Source organism: Cyanistes caeruleus, chromosome 13 (assembly GCF_971803275.1).
Source record: "Cyanistes caeruleus chromosome 13, bCyaCae1.hap1.1, whole genome shotgun sequence".
Classification (NCBI taxonomy): domain Eukaryota; kingdom Metazoa; phylum Chordata; class Aves; order Passeriformes; family Paridae; genus Cyanistes; species Cyanistes caeruleus.
In genome coordinates, this window is record NC_141713.1 from 18,365,747 (window position 1) to 18,387,475 (window position 21,729).

The 21,729-nt window shown below is 53.0% G+C and overlaps 3 protein-coding genes and 1 long non-coding RNA gene across 4 annotated transcripts; 2 read left to right on the forward strand and 2 right to left on the reverse strand.

The window, feature by feature from the left end:
* Positions 1 to 633: 633 nt before the first annotated feature.
* Positions 634 to 6,228, reverse strand: SCAMP5 (secretory carrier membrane protein 5). Its single transcript, XM_023934263.2, has 6 exons — positions 6,152 to 6,228; positions 5,752 to 5,880; positions 3,903 to 4,059; positions 3,163 to 3,264; positions 2,897 to 3,014; positions 634 to 2,793 (listed from the first exon to the last, which is right to left on the reverse strand). Exons 1-6 carry the CDS (start codon positions 6,156 to 6,158, stop codon positions 2,599 to 2,601), a joined length of 708 nt encoding a protein of 235 aa, XP_023790031.1. The 5' UTR covers positions 6,159 to 6,228; the 3' UTR covers positions 634 to 2,598.
* RPP25 (ribonuclease P/MRP subunit p25) lies at positions 6,228 to 15,856 on the forward strand. The gene is made up of 2 exons (XM_023934269.2): positions 6,228 to 6,507; positions 12,138 to 15,856. Exon 2 carries the CDS (start codon positions 13,498 to 13,500, stop codon positions 14,119 to 14,121), a length of 624 nt encoding a protein of 207 aa, XP_023790037.2. The 5' UTR covers positions 6,228 to 6,507; positions 12,138 to 13,497; the 3' UTR covers positions 14,122 to 15,856.
* LOC147650748 (uncharacterized) lies at positions 15,844 to 16,662 on the reverse strand. The gene is made up of 2 exons (XR_015275920.1): positions 16,533 to 16,662; positions 15,844 to 15,972 (listed from the first exon to the last, which is right to left on the reverse strand). It is a non-coding gene; the product is annotated as an uncharacterized LOC147650748 (long non-coding RNA).
* On the forward strand, positions 16,496 to 21,441 carry COX5A (cytochrome c oxidase subunit 5A). Its single transcript, XM_086849502.1, has 5 exons — positions 16,496 to 16,708; positions 19,492 to 19,608; positions 20,199 to 20,320; positions 20,665 to 20,787; positions 21,285 to 21,441. The coding sequence occupies exons 1-4, from the start codon at positions 16,624 to 16,626 to the stop codon at positions 20,776 to 20,778; spliced, it is 438 nt and encodes a 145-aa protein (XP_086705628.1). The 5' UTR covers positions 16,496 to 16,623; the 3' UTR covers positions 20,779 to 20,787; positions 21,285 to 21,441.
* Positions 21,442 to 21,729: the final 288 nt, after the last annotated feature.

Below are 21,729 nucleotides of genomic sequence, written 5' to 3' on the forward strand. Positions count from 1 at the left end.
ACAGGACTAGGGGGAATGGCTTCCCATGCCAGAGGGCAGGGTTAGGTGGGATATTGGGAAGGAATTGTGCCTTGGCACAGGGTGCCCAGAGAAGCTGTGCCCCATCCCTGAAAGTGTCCAAGGCCAGGCTGGCCAGGGCTGGGAACACCCTGGGATAGTGGAAGGTGTTCCTGCTGGATGAGATGTAAGGTCCCTTCCCACCCAGATCATTCCATCATTATGCGGGCACGGCAGATCTGGGGCAGCACGTGGTGCCCAGCCCTTTGCAGATTCTGCTCAAAAGCAGCAGTTATTTGGACATCCCTCCGATACTGGCTACAAACAAGCAGCAAGGACAGCAACAGGCACAGGGCTCTGCTTTGCTGGCTGCAGGACATGGAAGGCGGCAGGGAGACCTCAGGAAGACCCCAGGGGTGTTCCATCTCGAGAAGTCTCTTGTGCAGCAGCACCCCACCTCTCCCACCCTGTGGGCTTCAGGAGCACCACGCTTCGATCACACATCAGCCCCACTTGGAGCAGGGACAGCTTACAAATAACCAAGGTGAGAACAAGGAGTGGAGTTCCCCACCTGGCTGGAGCCATGGGGCAACATTTCAGAGCTCACACACTCAGGAGACACATTGGAGAGGAGGGTTAGGTGCTGAAGCAATGCCTGTTAGTTACAGCTCATTACAGTTATTATTATTATTGATGTATCTTATTGTCAATGCAAGAGGTGAAGTCACTTAATCCATCATTTCTCAGACACGGATGACAGAGCACGTGGTTTGGCAGAGTAAGTTTTAGGCGAGCTAGAAATGGATTGCACAATATTTAAACCTGATTAAGTACATAATAGGCTTAGCAAAGGATTACTTTTCTCCTGACATTTTATACATAAATATATACACACACACACACAGACAGGCATTTTATCAGTAGCTGCATTTTAGTCTGGTCAAGAGACGACTGCCTATTGCAGAATGACTGAAGTGATACCCTTAAAAAGGAAACTAGTCTTGGTGTGCTTTGCTGGAGAAGATCCTTTTTGGGGTGATTCTCAGGGGCAGGGGTCACATCCAAGCATCACTGGAGGGCTGGAAGGGTGAGATAAGGGGCTGGGGACTCGCACAGTCCTGGCTGGTGGCACTCTGAGCTCCTTCCCTGTGCCAGGCAGGAGATACTGGAGCCAAGGGGCTGGATTGGATTCTGTTTGGGCTGCTTTTCGAGGACTTGGAGAAAAATTTGGCTTATTTAAAGTGCATTTAGAGTTGAAAAGCATCTCGGAGAAGTAGCTTTCCCTACTCCTGCCCTGCAGCATCCATCCCATTTATGCTCCCACTCATAATCTTTTCCAGAGTGTGCCAGTCACCTTCCCCAAGAAGTATTGGTTTGAGCTCAGCTGCCTCCTGCTAGAGTGCAGGATCATTATTTAATGTCCAGCATCCCCAAACTGGGCAGGGATTTGGGCCTGACAGGGATTTCTGCACCAGGAAAACACACGGCCACATCCCGCCACGCTTTTTAGGAGCGCAAGTGAGCAGTCCTTACCTCCAGCCTGGAGGTTTCCTTAAGAGACTTAAATTAGCACAAACCTCCAAAGCTAACGGGGACAAAACTTGGCCTGGCTGTTTCCATGAGCAGCGAGACTGTTTGGATGTGCTGGGATACGGAGTGGCAAGATTTGACCCGCAGCCTTGCCCAAGCGTAGGTCCTCTGAGGAACACTCTTGTTGGTATTACAGCTGCTTTTCAAAACAGAAGCCTTTAAAAAAACCAGACTCAGGATGCAGAATCTGGAATGGGATGGTTGTATCCCGCAGGGAAAACCTGTCCTTGCTCCCCAATGCACACACACGCGCACGCACACACACTGGTCCTCCACGTCAAAGTGTAAACTACTCACAACACCACACACTGAGAGAAGTTGTAGATCCTGAGCCAGGGAGTAGATTAGGAATCTCTTGGCTTCCAGCATATCAACAGCAGGATTGAGGGTTTCTTATCTTTTTTTTTTTCCCTTTTTTTTTTTTTTTTTCTTTAATGCTAAATCAGCCAGCCACCTGCTAGTTAAAAAGCAAAAGAAAAAAGAATTCCCAAGATTGCTTGCCCTTGCTGAGACAGTGGCAAGTGGCTGGACACTACCAACTGAAAGAGAAAACTCACACACATCAAAAACCTGTTCAGGGCTTATTCCAAGAGGGAAGATGGGTGCTGGTTGCTCTTTTTCCCTTTTTGGGAGCTTGGGGGGGCTTTTGGCTGATGAGGTTCTAACGTACACCTATCACCACAGTAATTAAAAAACCACCACCGTACACTATTCCACAGGGAAAAAGAAGACACATGAATGGACACTGACTACCACGCACAACAACAGCCCTGCAGGTCAACTCACGGCCTCCTCAGAATGAAAAAGAAAGGAGAAAAGAAGAGCTCAAGACAAAAAAACCAGAAAAAAAAAGGAAAGAAAAAATCCCAAAGGATCTCGTTACAAAGATGGGAAAAGAACCACCATTATGGTACACTCTGACTTTCTGAGACAGCTGCAGAAACTCGGCTCAGGCTTTCTCCTCCCTTTTTCCCCCCCAGCTCTTCCTCCCGAGGACAGTCCCGCTGCTGCTCACATCTCGTTGGAGTAGGTGTAGTTGGGGGTGGCCGAGTACTGCGTCTCGTGCTGCATCATGGCACCCTGCGCCGCCCCCATGGCCGCATTCTGGGCCGCCTGCTGCACGTGGGGGTTCTTCCAGGCCCCCGTGGTCCACTCCTCCTGCGCTTTGCTGAAGCTCCCGCCGCTGCCCCGGTAAAACTTGTGCACCTGCAGGGAAAATCCGGAGGGGCTGAGCGCCTGTGGCTGGCGCCCGGGGGGGGCAGCGAGGGCCCCCCAAAGCAACGTGGAAACCCTGTTTTTCCTGCCATACCATGGTGAGAGCAATGAAGGAGAAGACTGCCATAGCTGTGAAGAGCACGGTGGGGATGAGCATCACGACAGCCGAGCCCACGTTGGTCCCAAAGAAGGAAATTGCTGCAATCCAGCCACTGCAAGGAGATGAAAACAACCGGTTCATTCACCAGTTCTCCCAAACTGCCGGCAGCCCTCCCAGCTCCTCAAACCATCTGCCCCAAGGAGAGAACCAGTTAGGACACTAAAATACCACAGTGACCAACACAGCAGCACTTTCCTTACCAGACCCCCCATCCAGGGATCCCCACTGCCTGGATAATGCTGATCACCAGCTGGGCCATGAAGGTGAAGAAGAAGGCCATGAAGCTGAAGGAACTGTCTGTCCTGCAAGAGAAGGCTCAGTCACTCCTGCACCTCCCTGCTGCACTCCAAGGGAAGGGAGATGCTGCTACGTTTCAGACCTGGCTGTGGTTTAGCAGGAGGGTGATGAAAAGCAAAATTAAAGGCAAAGGAGAAACTGCAAGAGGCTGGAGGTGGTCCAGGGACAGCTGGGAAAGCCACAGGGCACCAGACCCCCCCTATGGCTCAGTCAGCTGGGCTTGAGGCCATCTGTGTTGGGACACAGCTCTCGGCTCACACCACCCCACATGGGGAATAAATACTCTTGATTTCGGGATTGACCTCAGCACCATGGGTGATCTGTACAAACACCTCGAGGATTCGTGGAAAAATATAAAAGATGCCTCAGGGACGAGAGGGAAAGTGGCAGCCCAGCTGCATCCTCACCATTGTCCCCCACTGCTGCACAGAGGCTCACAGAAAGTGTCCTTACATCGCCTGATGGGGGGGTTTGGCCCCCAGGAAATCCCAAACACTCTGGTTTTGAAGGTTAGAAAGTAAAGCTAAAGGGCTGCACAGAAAGGAATTCCCCCAATTAGTCAGGCAATGCCCCAAGCTAAACACTGACCATTTACGAAGGAAAACAAGGCAAAAAGAAGCCAGGCTCAGGTGCAACCACTTACTTGAAAGCTTTGTAAATAGGTCTAAACCAGCAGACATAGGAGCAGGGCGTAAAGAGAATGAGCCAGAGAATTGCCAGTCCAAAATTTACAGCTCCGCCGCCTCCAATGAGCCACGCGAGGCAGCCCACGAGATTCACCGCCAAGGTGATGCTGTTCACTGCAAACACACACACACAGAGCAGAGTAGCACGGACACAAGGGTGGCACTGAGACACCCCAACCCCAGGGATGCGGCTTCTGAGTCCTGCCCTAGCTGGGCTTCCCTTAAATTAAGCTGGGAGCACATTCCCAGGCTGGCTGGGCCAAATGGGGTCAGGCCTTAGCTGAGTGTAACAGGAGGAAAATCAATGTATCATCTCTCAGAGTTGTAATTCCCTAAGCATCTCCAGGGCTCTGAAGATTGGCAGGAGTCATATCCTCCCACTCCAATCAAGCCAGAACACATTTCCACTTATAAGGAAACTGGAGGAATTGTGATGAAGTTTTTTGCTTGCTCCAGATACATCTTTGCTGAAGGAGCTTGTGTAGGAATTCCCTGAGCACCACTGAGAGCCAACATCTTGAACTCCTGACCCCGCCTCACCAGTTCAGGGGGTGATACATTTCACTCGCCCACCCCTGCTTGGGATCAGGCCACACAAGGGCTCTGACTATGAATCCCAGCTCAGCAGACACAGGACAAAGCAGAGAAGGCTCAGCTGCCTTCTGACGCCTCCGAGTTCGGAGAATGATTCATTATTTCGACGAGAACGAAAGCCCTCCCACCGCTGCCTGCCTGAGAGCTGCAGCTGGCAAGGGAAGGAGCTCAGCTGCCTGGGCTGCCCTAAAGGACATGAAAGGACCTTCCAGTCACTCTGTGATGGGTGTCTGAGGGGCTGGTGGGGAGAAAATGACCCAGAGAAGAGCTCCAGATGCAAAACCCAAGGGACAGCGGCTGGCTCTGAGAGCTCGTGCTTGTGCTGAGGAGCAAGAACCAAGCTCTGTTACATTAAGAGGAAGAACATCTCGGTTGGGATTGGGAGGGAATTGAACACCCCCAAGAGAGCTTTCCTGGGGGTGCACAGCTTTTTTTCCTCCCATGCCTGAAACAAGTAAACCCTCATGACATGAGGAAGCTATTCCGGGGTCACCATCCCGACAGGACACAGCCCGAGGGATGGCAGCCTGGTGCCATGCCAAAAGCTGGAACACACAACCCCTGTGCTGTTAGCTCAGCTCTTCCTAACCTGCCCCTAAAGCACAAGTCACTCCCTGGCCACGGATCCTTCCAAAGTTCAGCGGAAATGCCTGATAAGGGAACTAAGTTCTTCTAAAAAGAAATGAAATGCTGGTGCCAGCTTGCCCTGAGCTGTGCATGTTTCCACCTATGTTGGGGTATGACCTGTCCCTCTGACTCTGTTCCCTGCCCAGGGTTGGTGAAGAAGAGAGATCCAGGATAGCTGGAAGAGCTGGAAGCTGGTGACAGCTCTGTTAGCACAGCACGGCACACAGAGACATGCAAGAGGAACAGGCAAGCTCTGGGAAGCCTCAAGCTCCACGTTTTGGAGAGCAGGCACACCAGCCCTCCAGTCTGAGCCGTCTCCTACTTACAGCAGGACATCAGTGTAACCACCAATGACCCTGGAACACTGAGCTCCACAGCTCCATCCTGGAGGTTGGAAGGGCTGGAATCCATGGGATGCTGCAGCCCACCTCTCATTCCTTAGTTTTAACAGGAGACACCAAGGCTTGGAGGGGGAGAAGGGCTTCCCCTGACCTTGCCCTGCCCTTTCAGCTGGCAGCTCCCAGAGGAGCAGCCTTTGGAGAGGCAAACAAATCCCACTGTAGCCATTCCCCCACAGCCACTCACACATCCAGAGGTAGTAAAGCCGCTTGGCCATGGTCCGGTGCTGCGGCGGGATCTCCGCATCGAAGTCCTGGTAGAAACATGGCTTCAGGGGGATGAATTTGGGCAGGGGAGGGAAGTTGTTCACCTTTTCTGCAAGGAAAAGTTTCACTGGTGTCAGGCACTGCCCAGAGATGAAGAAAAACCCAGAGGCTTCCTAAGTAACCCCAAGAACTGACAGGTTTTACACAGAAGTTAAGGATTTCCCATGGAAACTGTCACCAGCCCACCCAAAAGCATCAAATTCAGCCCTCACTGGCTACACCAATCCTGCAGCCATGGATATCCACCACCCCACTGGTGACTAATGAGATGACATTATGGCCAGTAAAGCCCATGCTGATCTCCAGAGCCCCCCCCATACCTGCCATGCCGGCACAGGCTCAGCCTCTCTGCTCCTCAGGAAAAATACTTGGGAAAAATGTGGGAGCTTTACCAAAGCTGGAGGATAACAAGAGGAAAGGTTGATTGAAGTGGTCAGGGACCTCTGCAGAAAACTTCACCTTCCCCCCACTCCCAAACAACTCAAGGACAGCAGTTTGCTTCACTTGTGTGACACTCTGGACTATCACACATCCAGACTGGCACCTGGCTGGCACTGTGATAAATCCTGGCTCCTCGGGCTCAGGCTTATGTACCAGTTAAGGCAGAAGATTACGAGAGGATCCAGTGATGTAGGGCCTCCCACTCCCAACTGACCTACATCCAGGAGAGGGCCAGGTAGGACAGCAGTGGAAAGGAGGTGGTTGTGGGCTGTTTGAAACCATCAAGTTCACGATCTGGCCCCAAAATAAGTATTTTAAAAAATGTATTATTGTTATTTTTGCTGAATTCTAGCTCAAGGGACTACCTGGCTACCTTGGAGCTGCCATCTCTGCAAGCCCAAACCAAAAATAAGGCCAGAAAGGGAGTAGGGAAATCAGAGCAGAGAAATCAGCTGGGAAAAAAAAATAAATCAGTGGCGATTGTCACTAATGAGTCACTTGAGTGCCTGGCTTAACAATTACTCATGTCATTTGGCACCTCATTCCAGAGCATGCAGGTGGGAAAGGGAGAGCTCGGCATCTCAGGACCATCCCAGACCATTCCATGCTCAGCTCTCTGCCAGAAGTGAAAACTATGGTGAATTAAAACAAAAAATTAAGACCTGAGGTTTTAAATAGAAGCGTGAAGATGGCGTATCCCCCCACCTGCCTGCAGGTTTTTCCCTTTCCCAGCTATCCAGACAGAGCTGGCAGCAGTCAACACATTTCCCAGGACACGGAGTCCCGGCAGTGGGTGCCTGGAGCTCCCAGCAGGATTTGGGGGGGGTTCTCTCTGGGGGTCTTCTCGCACCCTCCAGCGCCAAAGACACAACGAACCCCTAGGGCTCGGCGTCTCCCGACATCCGCGGGCAGCCCCCGGATGCTTGCATCCCGCCCGTGCTATAAATACGAGCTCCTCGGGCTCGGTGACGTCCGCCCGGCCGCCCCTAGCCACGTGTGTCGGGAGCGGGGACCAGGCGCCCCCCGAGCCCGCACCTGCGCCACGGTGGGGCCAGAACACCGCCACATCCATCAGTTCGGGTGGGCTTGTTTTGCAAATTCAGGGATATGATGGAGGGGTTGGAATATGGTGGAGTGGATGGGCAAAGGAGGGGGATCTCCCGGGTGATGGCACCGAGAAGAAACCCCTCTGGTGCGTGGGGTGGGTTTTGGGAGGGCAGGCAGGGCTCGCTCTCGCCGTGGATCGCTGCCCGCGCGTTTCCACGCGTGAAGGGCTGCGTGCCCCACACATCCCCAGCTCAAAGCGGGAGAGGCCTCCCAGCAGCGGCCTGGATGGGAGAAAAGGGCGGCCCAACCCCCGCTCGGTCCCCGGTGCACCCACGCGTGTGCAGGGTCACCGCGGCTGCCCCCATACCGCGCATCCCCCCCCCGCAAGCGGGCTGCAGAGCGGGAGGTCGGTGCAAAGGGCACCTGGGGGGGGCATCCAGCGCCCTCAACCCGAGGAGTTTCCCCTCTCCGCACTCCTGGGACTCACCACGTGCCGTGATCCGTCCCGTCCCCTCCGGTCCCCGGCGGGTGGCGGCGGCCGCCCGCCCGCCCGGTGCTGCTCCTGCCGCAGCGACCGCGCTCTCGCGAGACTGCGCCGCCGCCGCCGCCCGGGCCATGGGCAGCGCCGGGATCTCGCGAGAGTGCTCGCCGCTGTCCAGGGTCCTGATGCCGCCAGATGGAGGGGCGGGGCCGAGGGGAAGGGGCGGGGCCTTTACTTGGGGCTCTGTAGGGCTGGGCGTGCTCTGTAGGGACTGCGGGGCTCCATGGGGCTGACAGTGCTCCATAGGGCTTGCGGGGCTTTACAGGAGTAGGGGCTCCACAGGGCTGGGAGTGCTCTGTAGGGACTGCGGGGCTCCATGGGGCTGGCAGTGCTCCATGGGGCTTGCGGGGCTTTACAGGAGTAGGGGTTCTGTAGAGCAGGGGTGAATTGTCTCCTACTCGAGGCATGGCAAGTACTATGTGGGTAGAAGACCACCTTTGGTAGGGCAGGGGCCCTGGGGGACAGCCCCTAGCAGGATACACAGGCTCCCTGTATCCAGGAGGCAATGGTAAGCCAGCAGGTCACACAAGCAGGGCCAGGTCTGGGGGACTCCATGTACACGCCCTGATGTGTTTCATTCTGGAAGCAGTGATTAATTAATGGCTTGCATGAAGGGCAGAGGAAATGTCGATTGCTTTTGCCAGCAATGCCAAGGTTGGGATTTAGAAGGCAGGGGAAGGGATTGGACTGATTCACAGACGGGACAGGGTTCAAAAGCTCCTAAAAGGAATATAAATCCCAGATCAGCCTGAGATCTGCATAGGCTGTGTGCCTTGTTCTCAGTGTCATCACACAGAGTTCTGTGCACACCACTTGGACCTCCTGCCTTGGTGTTTGTGAGAATATCAGTGAAGTGTTGTGAAAATGGCTTTATTTGATAACTAAGTCATCCTCCCTTCCCAGGGTCCAGCCTTGAGGGTCATGGTAGGGCAGCAAGAACAACATCCCACCACAGGAAGATGAGAACAGCTGGGCAAGGAAGCAGCAAAATCTCTTTACTCCAGTGAGCCCTGGTGGCCAAACCCCTTCAGCAGGGGAACAGCATTGCTGTGGGGATGCAAGGAAGGAACCCTGGCAGAAACAGGGAAAATGCCTGTTTCACAGATGGTAAAATAGAGGGAAGCAGGAAAACCAATGTGCCACAGATGACCCCATGGCAGGTGGCCCAACTGTCCACTCTGACCCCTTTCTGGGTCTTGGACTCTGAGCTATTCCCCACAGAGAGCAGGGAGCCCTGCACATCCAGCTCTATGCCCTGCCCAGCAGCAGGCAAGGAAAGGGAGGAGGTGATGGGGTCGTGGATTCCCACTCCTGCCAAGCACTGGGGATGCTCAGCGCCTTGGAGAGCTGCTCTGGCTCTGCCTGTGGGCACTGAACACGCTGGAGATTTGGGGCTGATTTCTTGTCCCTTATTTCTCATCTCTCCAGCTTTCTCTGACCTAAATTTCCTCCCCACCTGCATCTCTGCTGCCCCAGCACCTTCCCATCCCACTGAGGCTTTGGGAGTGGTCACCTACAGAGCTGATCCTTGCCTTCAGCAGTACCACATTCCTGTCTGCCTGCAGGTTTTACAGTCAGGGATATTCAGAAATCAAATGGATGTGATGGATGTGTGCTCCTGTCCTTCACAGGGAATGCCTACAGAGCCAAGGGATAACAGGGGGAAGAGCCTCCCTGCCCATCCCACACTTCCTAAGCAGGGCAGGCTGGAGAGGATGGGCAGGTCCAAAGAAAAGGCCGGATCAACCAGCAAATTCCCAGCAGGCAAACAGGTTCAAAAACAAGGAAATAAATCCACAGGTTCGGTTTAGGATCAGTCTGTAGGCTGGAGTCCAGACCAGCTGCAGCTGACGCAGAGACCAGTCCTGACATAGCTGAGACTAGGACTGAGACCCCTGGGTTGATCTTAAAAGAGTTCCTGGGACACAGGCAGGGGGTGGGTTGGGGTCCCAGGTGGGACTGGGGAGGTGAGGAACATTCCCATTTATTAATACCCTCAAGGTCCTTAAAACATCCCTCTGCTTATCATGCTGGAGCTCTGCAAAGGGATTTGTCTTATGAAAGGGATTTTTCCCTTTTCTTTCACTGTCGGGCTATTCAAAATGAGGATTATCTTGAGCTCTGTAATTTTCTGCTTACGATAGGAATAAGAACTCAGCAGAGAGCTGGTGCAACCCTAGGATGCTCTGAGGGTTCCTCTGGCATCTTGACACAGCCCCTGCACCCTGGGCTACATCCTCAGGGAGCTGCTCCTGGGAAGCAGCAGCTCCAGAACCCTGGTTGGGATGGGGGCAGGGGATCCCTGTGGCTGTGGCATCCTGGGGGTCCCTCTGCACCCCTTTTGCCAGGGTTACAATCAGCCCTGGCATCAGCCCGCTGCCGAGTGCAATGTGATGAGAGGCTGAGACCTGAGCCGGGCCGATGTGACGCAGAGATGGGCAATGGCACCGAGACCTTCCTTGTATCGGATGCTCCCACTTTCCGTCCTGTTCCTGAGCAGGGCCACCTTGGATGAAAGAAAATATGGAGAGGGCAGGTGGAGGACAGGGGCTCGGGTTACTGCTCCTCTCCAGCTCCCCTGATCTCTGTTAAGAATATGTTTCTGGGGTTTTTTCCCCACTTTTCCATGTTTGGCTGCGTTCCATGCTGTGTCCAGCAGCCCTCTCCATTCTTGCCACCCCCAGCTCTCCTCTGGGCTGCTCTTCCAAATAGCTCTTACAAGTTCACACCTCCTGTGGGGTTGGGACCAGGCAAGAGGATCCCACAAGTATTTGGAACTCCTCCGGCATGGGACAGTGGAATGCTCAGAGAGAAACTGTAATGGGAAAAGGGAAGAAGAAACCACTCCCTGGGTCCCACTTTGGTAACCAGAGTGGCTGCTCAGGAAGGACAGACAGACAATACTCAGTGTGTAATTCCTTTACTTTTATTTTTTCATCACTCCTGCCTTTCCCATTTGCTTCTCCATTTTGAAGGAGTCCCCATCCTCTTTTCCAGTTTTTCTTTCGCTGATCCCCCATGGCTGGAACTGTCTGTGCCTTTGTCCCCCCATCCCTGCTTTTCCTCTCCCACCCCGCTGAGCTCATTTCAGCTATTCCATGGCTTGGAGTAACCCATCCACTCTGTTGTCCTCCAACAAATAAGCTGACAGGCTAATGAATAGCTTCAGATGGTAATTAGCAACGGAGTTGCTAATAATGAAGTTCATTTACATTTTAAGCGCTGCAGAGGGAAAATAAGCCCCTGTCATTAATGCCCCCCCTGCTCCCAGCACAGCCTTGGCCTTGAGGCGAATGCACCCTCTGGAAGCCTTTCTGTGATTGCACCTCTCCCACCTCCATTTCGGAGGCTGTGATAAGCAGAGTTCATTAAGTAGCAATGAGAGATGGGGTGGGGGAAGAAGCTGCTGCTGCTTCCATCATCCGATGGTGGAGAAGCGCCAGGACGCCATGGAAAATGGGCTGCAGGAGGCAGGAGCTGGTTCTGGGCCAGGAAAGAAGGGCTGGATGGTTCAGCCAGCACCAGGGCTTGCCCAGAGCCCTGGAGCTGTCAGCCCTCTGTGTCCATGTAACTCTCCCAAGCTACCTGGATAATGACCCTGAGAGATTTCACAGGCACTAAAATCCTTTCCGATTATTTCCCCAGGGGTTTAGGGCATTTTGAAGGCAGGAATTTCTCTGAGGGGCTTAATCCATCCCTGCCTACCCCAGGAAGGAGCCAAGTGCCTTCTGCAAGGATTCCACAAAGTGCTGTGAAATGGAAAGATGGAGAAATGTCATTGTTTTGTCTCATAGCACTGAGGAATCCATGGTGGGAGCACAGGGAATAGGTTTGCTCACTACTGCAGAGTACCAGAAGGGACTTGGGAATGCTGGAAGCCTGAATCTGGTGCTGGGGATGAGCCTGGATGCGTTGCTTTCCCTGCCTCAGTTTCCCTCTCTGTGCCCAAGGAGTCTCAGGGAGGGTTAGATGGATTGGGAAACAATGCTCTTCATCTCCAGGGGCTTTCCAGCACCGTGCTTGTGGAGGATCCCATCCCATCCCACTGCCCACAGACACGCCCAGACCCCAACCCAGTGATTGGATCAGGGAGTGTCCCGCACCCACCCCCATGTAGGCAGTGGTCCCCACAGAAAGCTGCTTTGGGGACCACAGGGATGTGGGATTCTCCCCGGATAGGAGACGACAGCCACATCCTGCCTTCACCACCACGGACATGGGATCGGTTTGTTTGTTAGTTAGTTAGTTAGTTTGTTTATTATTATTTTTTTTTCAAGCCCTGCTCGGAGTGAAACCAATCCAGGGGCCTCCAGAGGCCGGTAAGATTTGACTGCAAGTCAATACTCACATGTCTTTCCACTGTGCAATGATCCCCCGGCCAGCGGGGCGGGAGGGGACAGGCAGGTGACAGGGGCGGGCAGAGGGCCAGCCTGGGGCAGGGACGTCGCCTCTGCTCCGGGAAGGGATTGGGGGCAGGAAGGGGACATCTCCTGGCCTGCAACAGGGATTTTCTGGGATTTGTTGCCAGTCCATGTAACGATGAGCCCACAGTGGGCAGCTCCACGTTGGGAAACTGGAGATGAGTGAGGGACAGGGACTGGAAGAGCAGCAGGGAGAGGGAGGCATAGGGAAGGAGGAGGAGCGGGGAAGAGAGAGAAAAATTACCCGTGAAAACCACCTCTGCCACGGCATCTGCTCCTCGGAGCTTTGGGAATTGAGAGGTTTTCCTGCCGGCAGAGCCGAGGCTGAGGATGCGGGGTGTTGGGGGGAGCAGAGCCCTGGCACACTCAGTGCATGCTCGCCTGCGATGCCATCTGCCAGGCTTTCTCCTGTAGCTGCGGCTTCCACTGGCTTCTCTCATGGCTAATAAGGGTCGAGCTCAGACTCCAAAGTACTTCCCGAAGTACCTGGCGCATCTTTGTGCCATCCTTGGACACAGCGTGGCTGGGATTCTGCATCCCTCTGGGAATGCTGCAGGGCAGGCAGGCAGGGTGACATTTGCAGCTAGCAGCGGGTGTCTTTGAGAGGAGCGAGCGCCGAGAGAAGGGACCAGGTTCTCTTTAAGGGGGCAGGACTTTGGGAACATTATGAAGGCAAGAGTGAGCTTCTCTCTCTGCCTTCCACCCTCCCCTCCTTCCCTTCTCTGTTCCGGGACAGAGACCTGGGTTCCCTGCCCTCCCCTTTGCCTGGCAGGGATGAAGGAAGGCGCTGGGTGCTGGGATGGGCGGCTGAGCAGGGGAGGAGGAGGAGAAGGAGGGGAGGAAGGGGAGGGAGAGGGGGAGGATCTGCTAATTACACAGAACAGCTCTGGGGGCTGCTGAAGTCCAGAATGAAGCAAAGAGCAGCAGAAGCGAGTGCTGCAGTGGGAGCGGAGGAGCCCAAGCATCACCGAGAGCTGGAGCTGCCTGTTATCCCTGCTGGGAGCAACTGGGAGCAGCCAGGGGATCCTGCAGCCCTGTCTCCCACAGGAGACAGCCTCTGGCACTGCCACCAAGCCCACTGCCAGCCCCCGGAGAGCCAAGGGGAAGGGGCTGGTGGTTGCAGGACACAGGGTTGGGCTGGAGGGCAACAAAGTCAGCCCTCCTATGGTCACTGGGGACTAGGAGCCTGTGTGGATCCACCGGGAAGAGGTGAAGGATGGCTGCCGAAGGAGGGAGAGCCAAGCCCGCTGTCCAGTCCAGAATGGAGAACTTCCGAAAGGTGAGGACCTCGGAGGAGGAGATGCCATTGCCCTTCCCAGACCTGCCCCCGGACGTGGTGGAGATGAAAGTGAAGGAGGGCAGCAAGATCAGGAACCTGATGAACTTTGCCATGGCCCAGATGGAGCTGAAGGGCAGGCGGCAGATCGTGTTCAGCGGCTGCGGCAGGGCGGTCACCAAGACCATCACCTGCGTGGAGATCATGAAGCGCAAGCTGGGAGGGCTCCACCAGGTCACCAAGGTACGCTACAAAACCGTGCTGGAGGTCTGGGAGAACCAGGACCCGCTGCCCAACGGCCCCGCACAAAACCTGACTGTCCACAAGAATGTCCCCTCCATCTGCATCCTGCTCTCCCGGGACCCCCTGGATCCCAACCAGACGGGATACCAGCCCCCAGAACCCCGGCATGAGGCGGGAGAAAACACATCGGGATCCTCCACCAAGGGGCTGAAGCGGCCACTGCCGCCTCCCTGCGAGGAGCTGCTGCCCAAGAAGCTGCAGGTACAGGTGTCTGACAGCCCCAGGGGCTTGGGGACCGCCACTGGCCAGCTGGACCACTGATCCCAATGCCTCCCACCCCACCAGCCAGGTATTGAGGCAGGAATATTCACTCATTCCGGGCTCACTGGTGGGCTGCAGGCTCCCCCTGACCTGTCCCCACTTGCTGCTCCTTGACCCCTGTGGATGGGGGTCTCCAGATCTGGCATGAGGGTTAAACATTTAAACCCACCATCTCTTGGTTATGGATTAAAGCAGATGAGGATGTGGGGGGGGAGCTGGTGACCTCTAATTCAGCCACGCAGGGACACCGTGACCACCAGCCACATCCTGCAGCGACTCCCATGGAGCCAGAGCAGCTGAGGGGTGTCCAGACCACCACCATCACTCCCCACTGCAACGCCTCATCCATCAGGAGAGATGGGTTTGCCCCAAGCTCGTTGGAATAAAACCTTCATTATCAAACCCGCTGCTGAGGAGCTGTCAGAGTTATTAATGCCGGACTCAGCATCCTGTGGGGCTGTGATTCATCTGAAAAAAAACCACCCAAACAAGCACGGGGGTTGCTCCCTCCCTGCACCCACAGAGCCAAGCACTGCACTGTGCTGCCTGCCTGTGGGACAGCACAAGGAAATAAAACAATCCACACTGGATACTCTGGTCAGGAGTCGGGGGAAACCACGGTGCGGGCAGCTGGGGGCAATGGAAGCGTTGGGCAGGGGGTTATCGTAACTGCATGCAGTGCCCAGCACAGGATAAGGAGGTTTTGGAGTCGTGCCTTGGCTGCAGAGTGCTTCGGAGCAAAATCCCTGCTGCTTTCAGGGGGTAAAGAGAAATTAATGGAAAATGAAAGCTCTTTAGAAATAGTTGAGATATGTCTATGGGAAAATGGGGGTGTCATCTTGGCTGCTGGCTATGGATCAGTGCAGTGAACACTGCTGCCAACTCAGGACAAGGGGATCCCAGCCAAACTGTGTCCCTTGGAAGAACAGGACTGGGGTCTCCTGTGCCAGCACAGCAGCACCTGGCAAAGCCCAGTTCCAGCGGAGACAGGAGATTTGGGGGATGGGTTATGGGATGCCAAGCCCTTATCCACCTGGTTCCCTCTGCCCAGCACCCACGGGCACTGCGGGATGGATTAATCAGTACTAAGGAGCAAACCCTTCCCAAAATCCACATGTGGGGGATTCTCTGGCTGCAGCTGCCTTATCTGCCTGCCTCACTCCCGCTCTACAGGGACGTTCAGCATTCCCTCTTTGTCAAGGGCTCGCTTGGCTGGGAGCAGGAATGAAAGGAGAGGAGGAGGAAGAATCAGGGTCTGTTTTGTGAGGCAGTGACCTTGTTATCTCCCTCAGCAGGCAGCTGCTCCTTGGGCCAGAGCCTCCTGCTTATCTGCTCTGCTGCAGATTTATTCCCTTTACTTGAACATTAATTTCCAACTGGCTTTTTATGTTAATGATCTATTTTTTTTGTGGGTTTTGGGCTGGGAAAGGTTTGGACTGTGTCCCATCCAGCTCTTCCCAGTTTTTTTCTCCAGTGCAGACCCCATTCAGAATCAACCCTCCATGCCACACAGGAGCACTGGGTACAGGCACCTACCCCAAATGCATTAAAAATCACTAATAAAATTAATTAATAAAACTGTAATTAACAAATCGCTCCATAAACACTCTGATCAGAGCCTGAGGACTGTGGGAGCCACACAGTTAAACACTAACAGCCCTTCACCTCCATTGCTGCCACCTCACATTTCTCTGAGCGAGGAAAAAAAAGAATAAAAATCACTTATTTCTCCTTATTTTGTTAATTTGCAAGATCTTTTTAATTTATTTCATAGGCAGGTAGTTTCCAATCACGGAGGCAGCACTGGGGATTTTAGCGTGCTTGCTTTGCTGGCTGTGGACTGAAGGCTTCCTGCATGAGAAAATAATAAAATAGGATGATGATACCAGGGGACACGGCGAGTGGAATGATCACGATGTTTTTGTGCGGCACTGCTGAGGCACAGCCTTAGGGGCGAGTTTTGGGGGGGATTTCGTGCCCGGGTCGGTGCGATGGTGGCTGAGGGCAGCAGCTCACGGTGTGGGGACAGGGACACTTTCAGAGAACTGGGGAAGCGGTGGACGCGGCAGCTGAGCCGGTCTGAGCCCATTCCCCTCACACGGGGCGAGTGTCCATTGACAGAGACAGGGAGGCTGCACTGGGGCTGCGCGGGCTCGACTAAAGGGGGGCGGCAGCAGCCCGACCCCCTCCAAGCCAGCCCAAACACTCCCGAGTAGCTGCTCAGTGAGGCGAGGAACCCCCACAGGCCATCCCCTCACCCACAAAATGGCGGCGGGCCCCGCCCCAAGATGGCGGCGGTCCCGCCCCGCCGCGCCCCCAGCCCATCCCCGCGGCCTCCCGCCCCGCCGCGCTCCCGCTCCGTCCCCGCCGCGCCGCCGTCCCCGCCTCCGCGGCCCCCCCCCGGCCCTCACCTCCGTCCCTTCCTCCCTCTCGGTGCGGTGTGAGAGCCAGCGGCGCGCCCCCGGTGCCCGGTGCTGTCTCTCTCCTTCACAGCCCGCCGCCATGCTGGCCGCCAGCGCCTCTCTCCTCCGCCGCTGCGCCGTCTCCGGCCTCCGCGCTGCCGTCCGCCGGCCCGCCGGCCCAGCAGGTGAGCGGCCGCACTCGTTTCCGTCCCTCCCGCCGCGATGCCGCCACGGTTCGCGGCCGAGCTCCCGGCCCGGCGGGGCGTGAGGCGGCGGGGCCCGGCGTGTCCTTGCGGTGACCCCGCGGCCTACCGCGGGCCGCCCCCGCCGCTCCGGCCGCCGCCCCCGGGACCCCACGCGGGCACTGCCTCAGGGGAAAGCGGGCACCTCCGGGGGGCGGCGGCGCTTTCCCCGCGCCCCCCGCCAAGGTGACATTGATGGAGGCTGGGGGTCACCTCCGCAGCACCAGGGCGCCGGCTACTCCCGGCTCCGCTCCAGCTCTGCGCCAGCCCTCACCCTCCTAATTTACACCCCAATTAATTTTATTTATAATATTAACGCTTTGTTAACGCCCCGGTTAATAGGGAGAGGAGGAGGAGCAGCCCCAGGCAGCGTGGTGTGATGATGGCCACGGTGGCATGGCTGGAGACGGAGACTGCAGAGAATAAATACACTGCCTGTGCATCGCAATTAATACCTAATTAACTTTTGCATCGCAATTAATACCTAGTTAACAGACACTAATAATGCTGGGAGCCTTGTGTGTGCCTCTGCTGCAGCACGTGTGAGTTAAACAGCTGCCTTAGGGAGCCTGTCGCTGTGTCTTTTTAAATAATAAGCATAGGATTACTTAGATGCTGCTCATCACCTTTGGTCTTTTGTTGATTTAAATCCACTAAAAGTCTTTGCTCGCTGTTCCTTTGAGCTGCTGAACCCGGCTGCTCCTGGGCCTTGTTTCCAATAGGCTCTGTGTTCTTCTTTTCCATGGTTTTGTATTACAAACTCCACACTTAACACCGCTGCGACCCCTTCCTGGGGGGCTTCTGTTGCTGCAAAACCTTCCCTGTGTAATTCCTGGGCTCCTTGCTCTCAGATTTTCAGTAAATTAATGTTTTTCTTCATGTGTGTTTTCCCTCTGTGCTTGTTACCAGAGAAAACTGACCAATTCTGGCCCTCACGGAGAAGCTTTAACATGTTTCTGTGTCATATTAGGTGATTTTAGGCTTCTTATGGCCTATTGAGTTTACTTTAGAGTAAAGGTGCTTGCCCTTTGGTTCTTCCTTGAGTTGGGAATCTCTGCCTGGATAGGTTGGCGTGGCTTGGCTGTCACACACGTCATGAGTGTGACACTGACCTTGATGGACCCCGCTGAAACTCAGGGCAGAGGGAACGCTCCGAGTCCTTTAACCAGATACAAACATCCATGTGAAAAAGGAACACGGCAGCAAATGAGAAACACACCCTGGAAATCTTAATTCTTATGGTCTGTGTTTGCCTCCTGGATCAAGGGAATGGTTTTGTTGAAGAAAAACTTTAGATTTTGACTTCAAGATGGCATTTGAACTCTTCAATTTAGGCTTTACTCCAGCTGAGATTTGCTGTTTCTCTGTAGGATATTGGTTTTTTTTCCTTTGAAAAAATAGGATTCTCCTTCAACCAGCTGAAACCTGAGGGGTTTTCAGCAGTGTCCTAGGAGCAGGAGCATTTACAGAGCCCTGCTTTTGCTCTGAGTTCAGCTGTGCAGGTGATTTGTTGCAGGAAGCAGGGTCAAAGGTCTGCTTTGGAAGTGGGGAAAGGAGGGGGAATTTCCCTACAGAAGCCAAAAGAGCATTTTTATTCTGTCTTGGCCTGTTGTTTGCTTTTCCATAGCTAAAATAAATAAAACTATTTTCATGCTTCCATTGCATAAACCAGTACTGCAGCTGAAATGTTGGACCGGGTTAAATTTTGTTAAAAAAGCAAATTGCCTGCTAATTGGGCTGTCATTAATGAAAGCAAAGAGAAGTGTATCAGCAAAAATACAACCCAGTTCTGTGTAGGTTTTTTTGTTTGTTTGTTTTTGGGGGTTTTTTTGTTTTGTTTTGGTTTGGTTTTTTGTTTTAAATAAAACCCTGAAGTTGGTCATTGTGAGTGGTTCATGCTGGGTTAAGAAAGAAAAAGTCAGGAGCTAAATTTGACTTCTGTGAAGCAGAGCTTTGAGCTCCAAGGTCGTATCTGGTGTGTGACCTCTCTGCAAATATTAGTGGAGTGAGATTAGCAGTGGGGAAAGGAAGCACCAGGCTTGTGGTCCTTTAGTTTGGTTCCCTTGGGAAATGGTTCCAGCCTTTGTGGGGTAAAAAAGACAACTTCATACAAAAAACCAGCAATTTGTGATAGTGGTAAATGAAGAAATGAATTGATGATCATATCAGACTAGTTTGTGCATTAGCATACAATCTGCTTTTGTGATTAATTATCAAATATTAATGCAATTGAAACCTTGAGATCCAGGAGTTTTCTCTTGGATAGACACAGTGATCTTTTTTTTTCTTCCTCCAGCCCTTCTGCTGGAAGGAATATCTCATCCCTTTGCTTTTGAGAGCCTCTGTAGGAATTGCATTTTGTTGGTGAAGGATGTGGATGTTAAAGCTTCTCAGTCTCACTTGGCTGTGGGAAGAGGGAGAATTCCTGTATTTTACAGAAAAAAAAGAAATGCCAGAAAACCTCTTAAGGACTGGTATCCAGAGATGGTTTTTGTGTGTCTGATCAATGCTCTGGGAACTTTGGAAGTCTGATAGGGAACAAAGTAGACACTTTGCCACAACATAAACCATGATATTTAATTAGTTACCCAAGGCTCATCCAGGACTGATCCGGAGTGACTGTAACAGGGGAAATCTGTATTTTACAGCTTCTGGTCTCTTGGTCAGGACTAAAGTAGTGTTATCTTCCTTTTGCTCTTAGTTTGTTCCTTTTTTTCTTAATTCAGCTGTGCTTCCTGCCCGCTGCTACTCTCATGGGTCACAAGAGTCAGATGAAGAATTTGATGCTCGCTGGGTGACATATTTCAACAAGCCAGATATTGATGCCTGGGAGCTCAGGAAAGGTATGTTGAAGAACAGGGATGCATAACCTGGAGTAAATAGAAGTTCTGTGACCAGAAATAACTTTTGTTGGTGTTTTGTGCACGCACGTCATCCACTCCATCCCTGGAAGTGTCCAAGGCCAGGCTGGACAGGGCTTGGAGTAACCTGGTCTAGTGGAAGGTGTCCCTGCCCATGACAGAATGGTGGACTAGATGATCTCTGAGGTCCCTTCCAACCCAAATCATTCTGTGATTCCGTGATCTTAACACCTGGATGGGAGGGAGAGTAACATTTGCTCCAAGGAAAGTGTGTTTGAGCTCTAATATGCTCATTTTTCTTTGGATTTTTGCTAATGGCTTGGCCATAAACTCCCTACAGACTTTTTGTCTGGCTATCTCCAGTTTGCTGTGGAGTTGCCAAGTTTTATTGAACTTCCCCAGCTAGGCCTTAAAAATGTGATTGCATAAGGAGATAATTACAGCCAGAGGGATCATTGCAGCAGCACCTGGGGTTTTCTGTCGGAGAGAAAGGGAGTACACAGCAAGGGGTTCCTTTGGAGAGTGTGACAAGCTGGTTCCAAGTTCCCCTTGGTGTTTCCTTGTCTCTACAGGCATAAACACACTGGTGGGTTACGACCTGGTCCCGGAGCCCAAAATCATCGATGCGGCTCTGAGGGCCTGCAGACGGTTAAATGACTTTGCCAGCGCTGTCCGCATCCTAGAAGTTGTAAAGGTGGGTGGAAGTGCTCTCTTGCCATTGCTGGAGCCTGGCAGCAGGGATGCTTTCCCTGGCTTTTTCCTGCTGCAGAGGGGAACCTCACTTTTCCTGCTGCCAGAATCAATGGCTCCATGATGAGCACAAAGCTTCTTGAGGGACTGAGAGAAGTAACTCAGAAAGTTCTCTTGGAAAACACCTGAAACCTGAATCCAGCCTTGCCAGGGAGTTGGGAGAAGCGAGGACTTTTACTTCAGCCCTAGAGGCCTGGAGCTCTGCTCTGCCACAAGGGCTGAGGTGGGAGGCTTTGGAGATGTGTGTGTTGAAGTAACTCTATTCTTTGATTTTGGGTTTTTTTTCAGGACAAGGCAGGACCCCACAAGGAAATCTATCCTTACGTTATCCAGGAGCTTAGACCAACTTTGAGTGAACTTGGAATCTCCACTCCAGAGGAACTGGGCCTGGACAAAGCATAAACCTTGTTGGTAAGGTTTGATGTTGCTTCCCAGACTCTTGGCATAGGACTCCTGTACCCCTGGCAAAGACAGCATAGGCAAGACCCAATGTGCTCTAATCCCAGACTAAAATAAAGCCCTAAATAAAAATCCTTGTGGAAGTGAAGCCTCTTAACTCAGTTTCCTCAGGAGATGGCCAGTGTCATATTCTTTTTTTAAATATTAAATATAGAATAGAGATACTGTGTGTCAGACTGCTGCAAGTAGTGCTTGATTCTGCATCTTCTGAGTCCTTTTCCTCTTCCTTGCCCTGGGATACAATGTCTTGGTGCCAGGGGTCCTGAATCAGCCGTGCTGGGAATGCAGTACCTGCATTTTTGAGCTGAGGGTGGTTAAACAAGGCTTTGAAGGTAAAAGGGATGGAAATAACTCATTTGGGACCTCATGGAAACTCTGTGGAAGTTCTAGGCTACTTCTTTAACTTCTTTAATGGCTTTTTTTTTTTTCCTTGTTCTTTTCTCTTCCAGGTGCACTAGTCAAGCGTTTCACTGATGCTACCTGACTGTACACGGTCACCTGGAAAGACAAAGTTCAAATCTTACCTGAAATAACTTCTTCCTTTATTGAGTCACAATGGAAGTGCTGTGAAGTCCGGCCTAATAAAGGAAAAACTGGTTTGACTGACGTACCAGCACCTCATGTGGTTATTTCCTGCTGATTTTGTAGGGAAAAAGGAGGAGCAAACCATCAATGTGCTCTTACGAGCTTCTGTGTCCAGAGCCTTCCCAAACACCTGGCTCTGGGAGGGGAGGAGAAGGTGTTTGGAGATCATGCTTCCTGTGTGCATAGTTTTGGGGAGGAGAACAAGGCCCAGGAGGAGGCATTTCCTTGGGATGATGTTCAAAGCTTCAGACGTGGGTCATTGTTTGCAAGGGTCATGTCCTCACGGGGAAGGGAATAATGTGTTCTGGG

What these genes read in the sequence shown, in the direction of transcription:
- SCAMP5 (XM_023934263.2), bottom strand. An exon ending in CCTATTTACAAAGCTTTCAA is followed by an intron (nt 3,265 to 3,902) that starts GTAAGTGGTTGC and finishes CTTCTCTTGCAG; the next exon opens with GACAGACAGTTCCTTCAGCT. An exon ending in ATCCCTGGATGGGGGGTCTG is followed by an intron (nt 3,015 to 3,162) that starts GTAAGGAAAGTG and finishes ATCTCCTTGCAG; the next exon opens with TGGCTGGATTGCAGCAATTT.
- RPP25 (XM_023934269.2), top strand. Translation starts at nt 13,498, where the DNA reads ATGGCTGCCGAAGGAGGGAGAGCCAAGCCCGCTGTCCAGTCCAGAATG.
- COX5A (XM_086849502.1), top strand. Translation starts at nt 16,624, where the DNA reads ATGCTGGCCGCCAGCGCCTCTCTCCTCCGCCGCTGCGCCGTCTCCGGC. An exon ending in CCGGCCCGCCGGCCCAGCAG is followed by an intron (nt 16,709 to 19,491) that starts GTGAGCGGCCGC and finishes TTCTTAATTCAG; the next exon opens with CTGTGCTTCCTGCCCGCTGC. An exon ending in TGCCTGGGAGCTCAGGAAAG is followed by an intron (nt 19,609 to 20,198) that starts GTATGTTGAAGA and finishes TTGTCTCTACAG; the next exon opens with GCATAAACACACTGGTGGGT.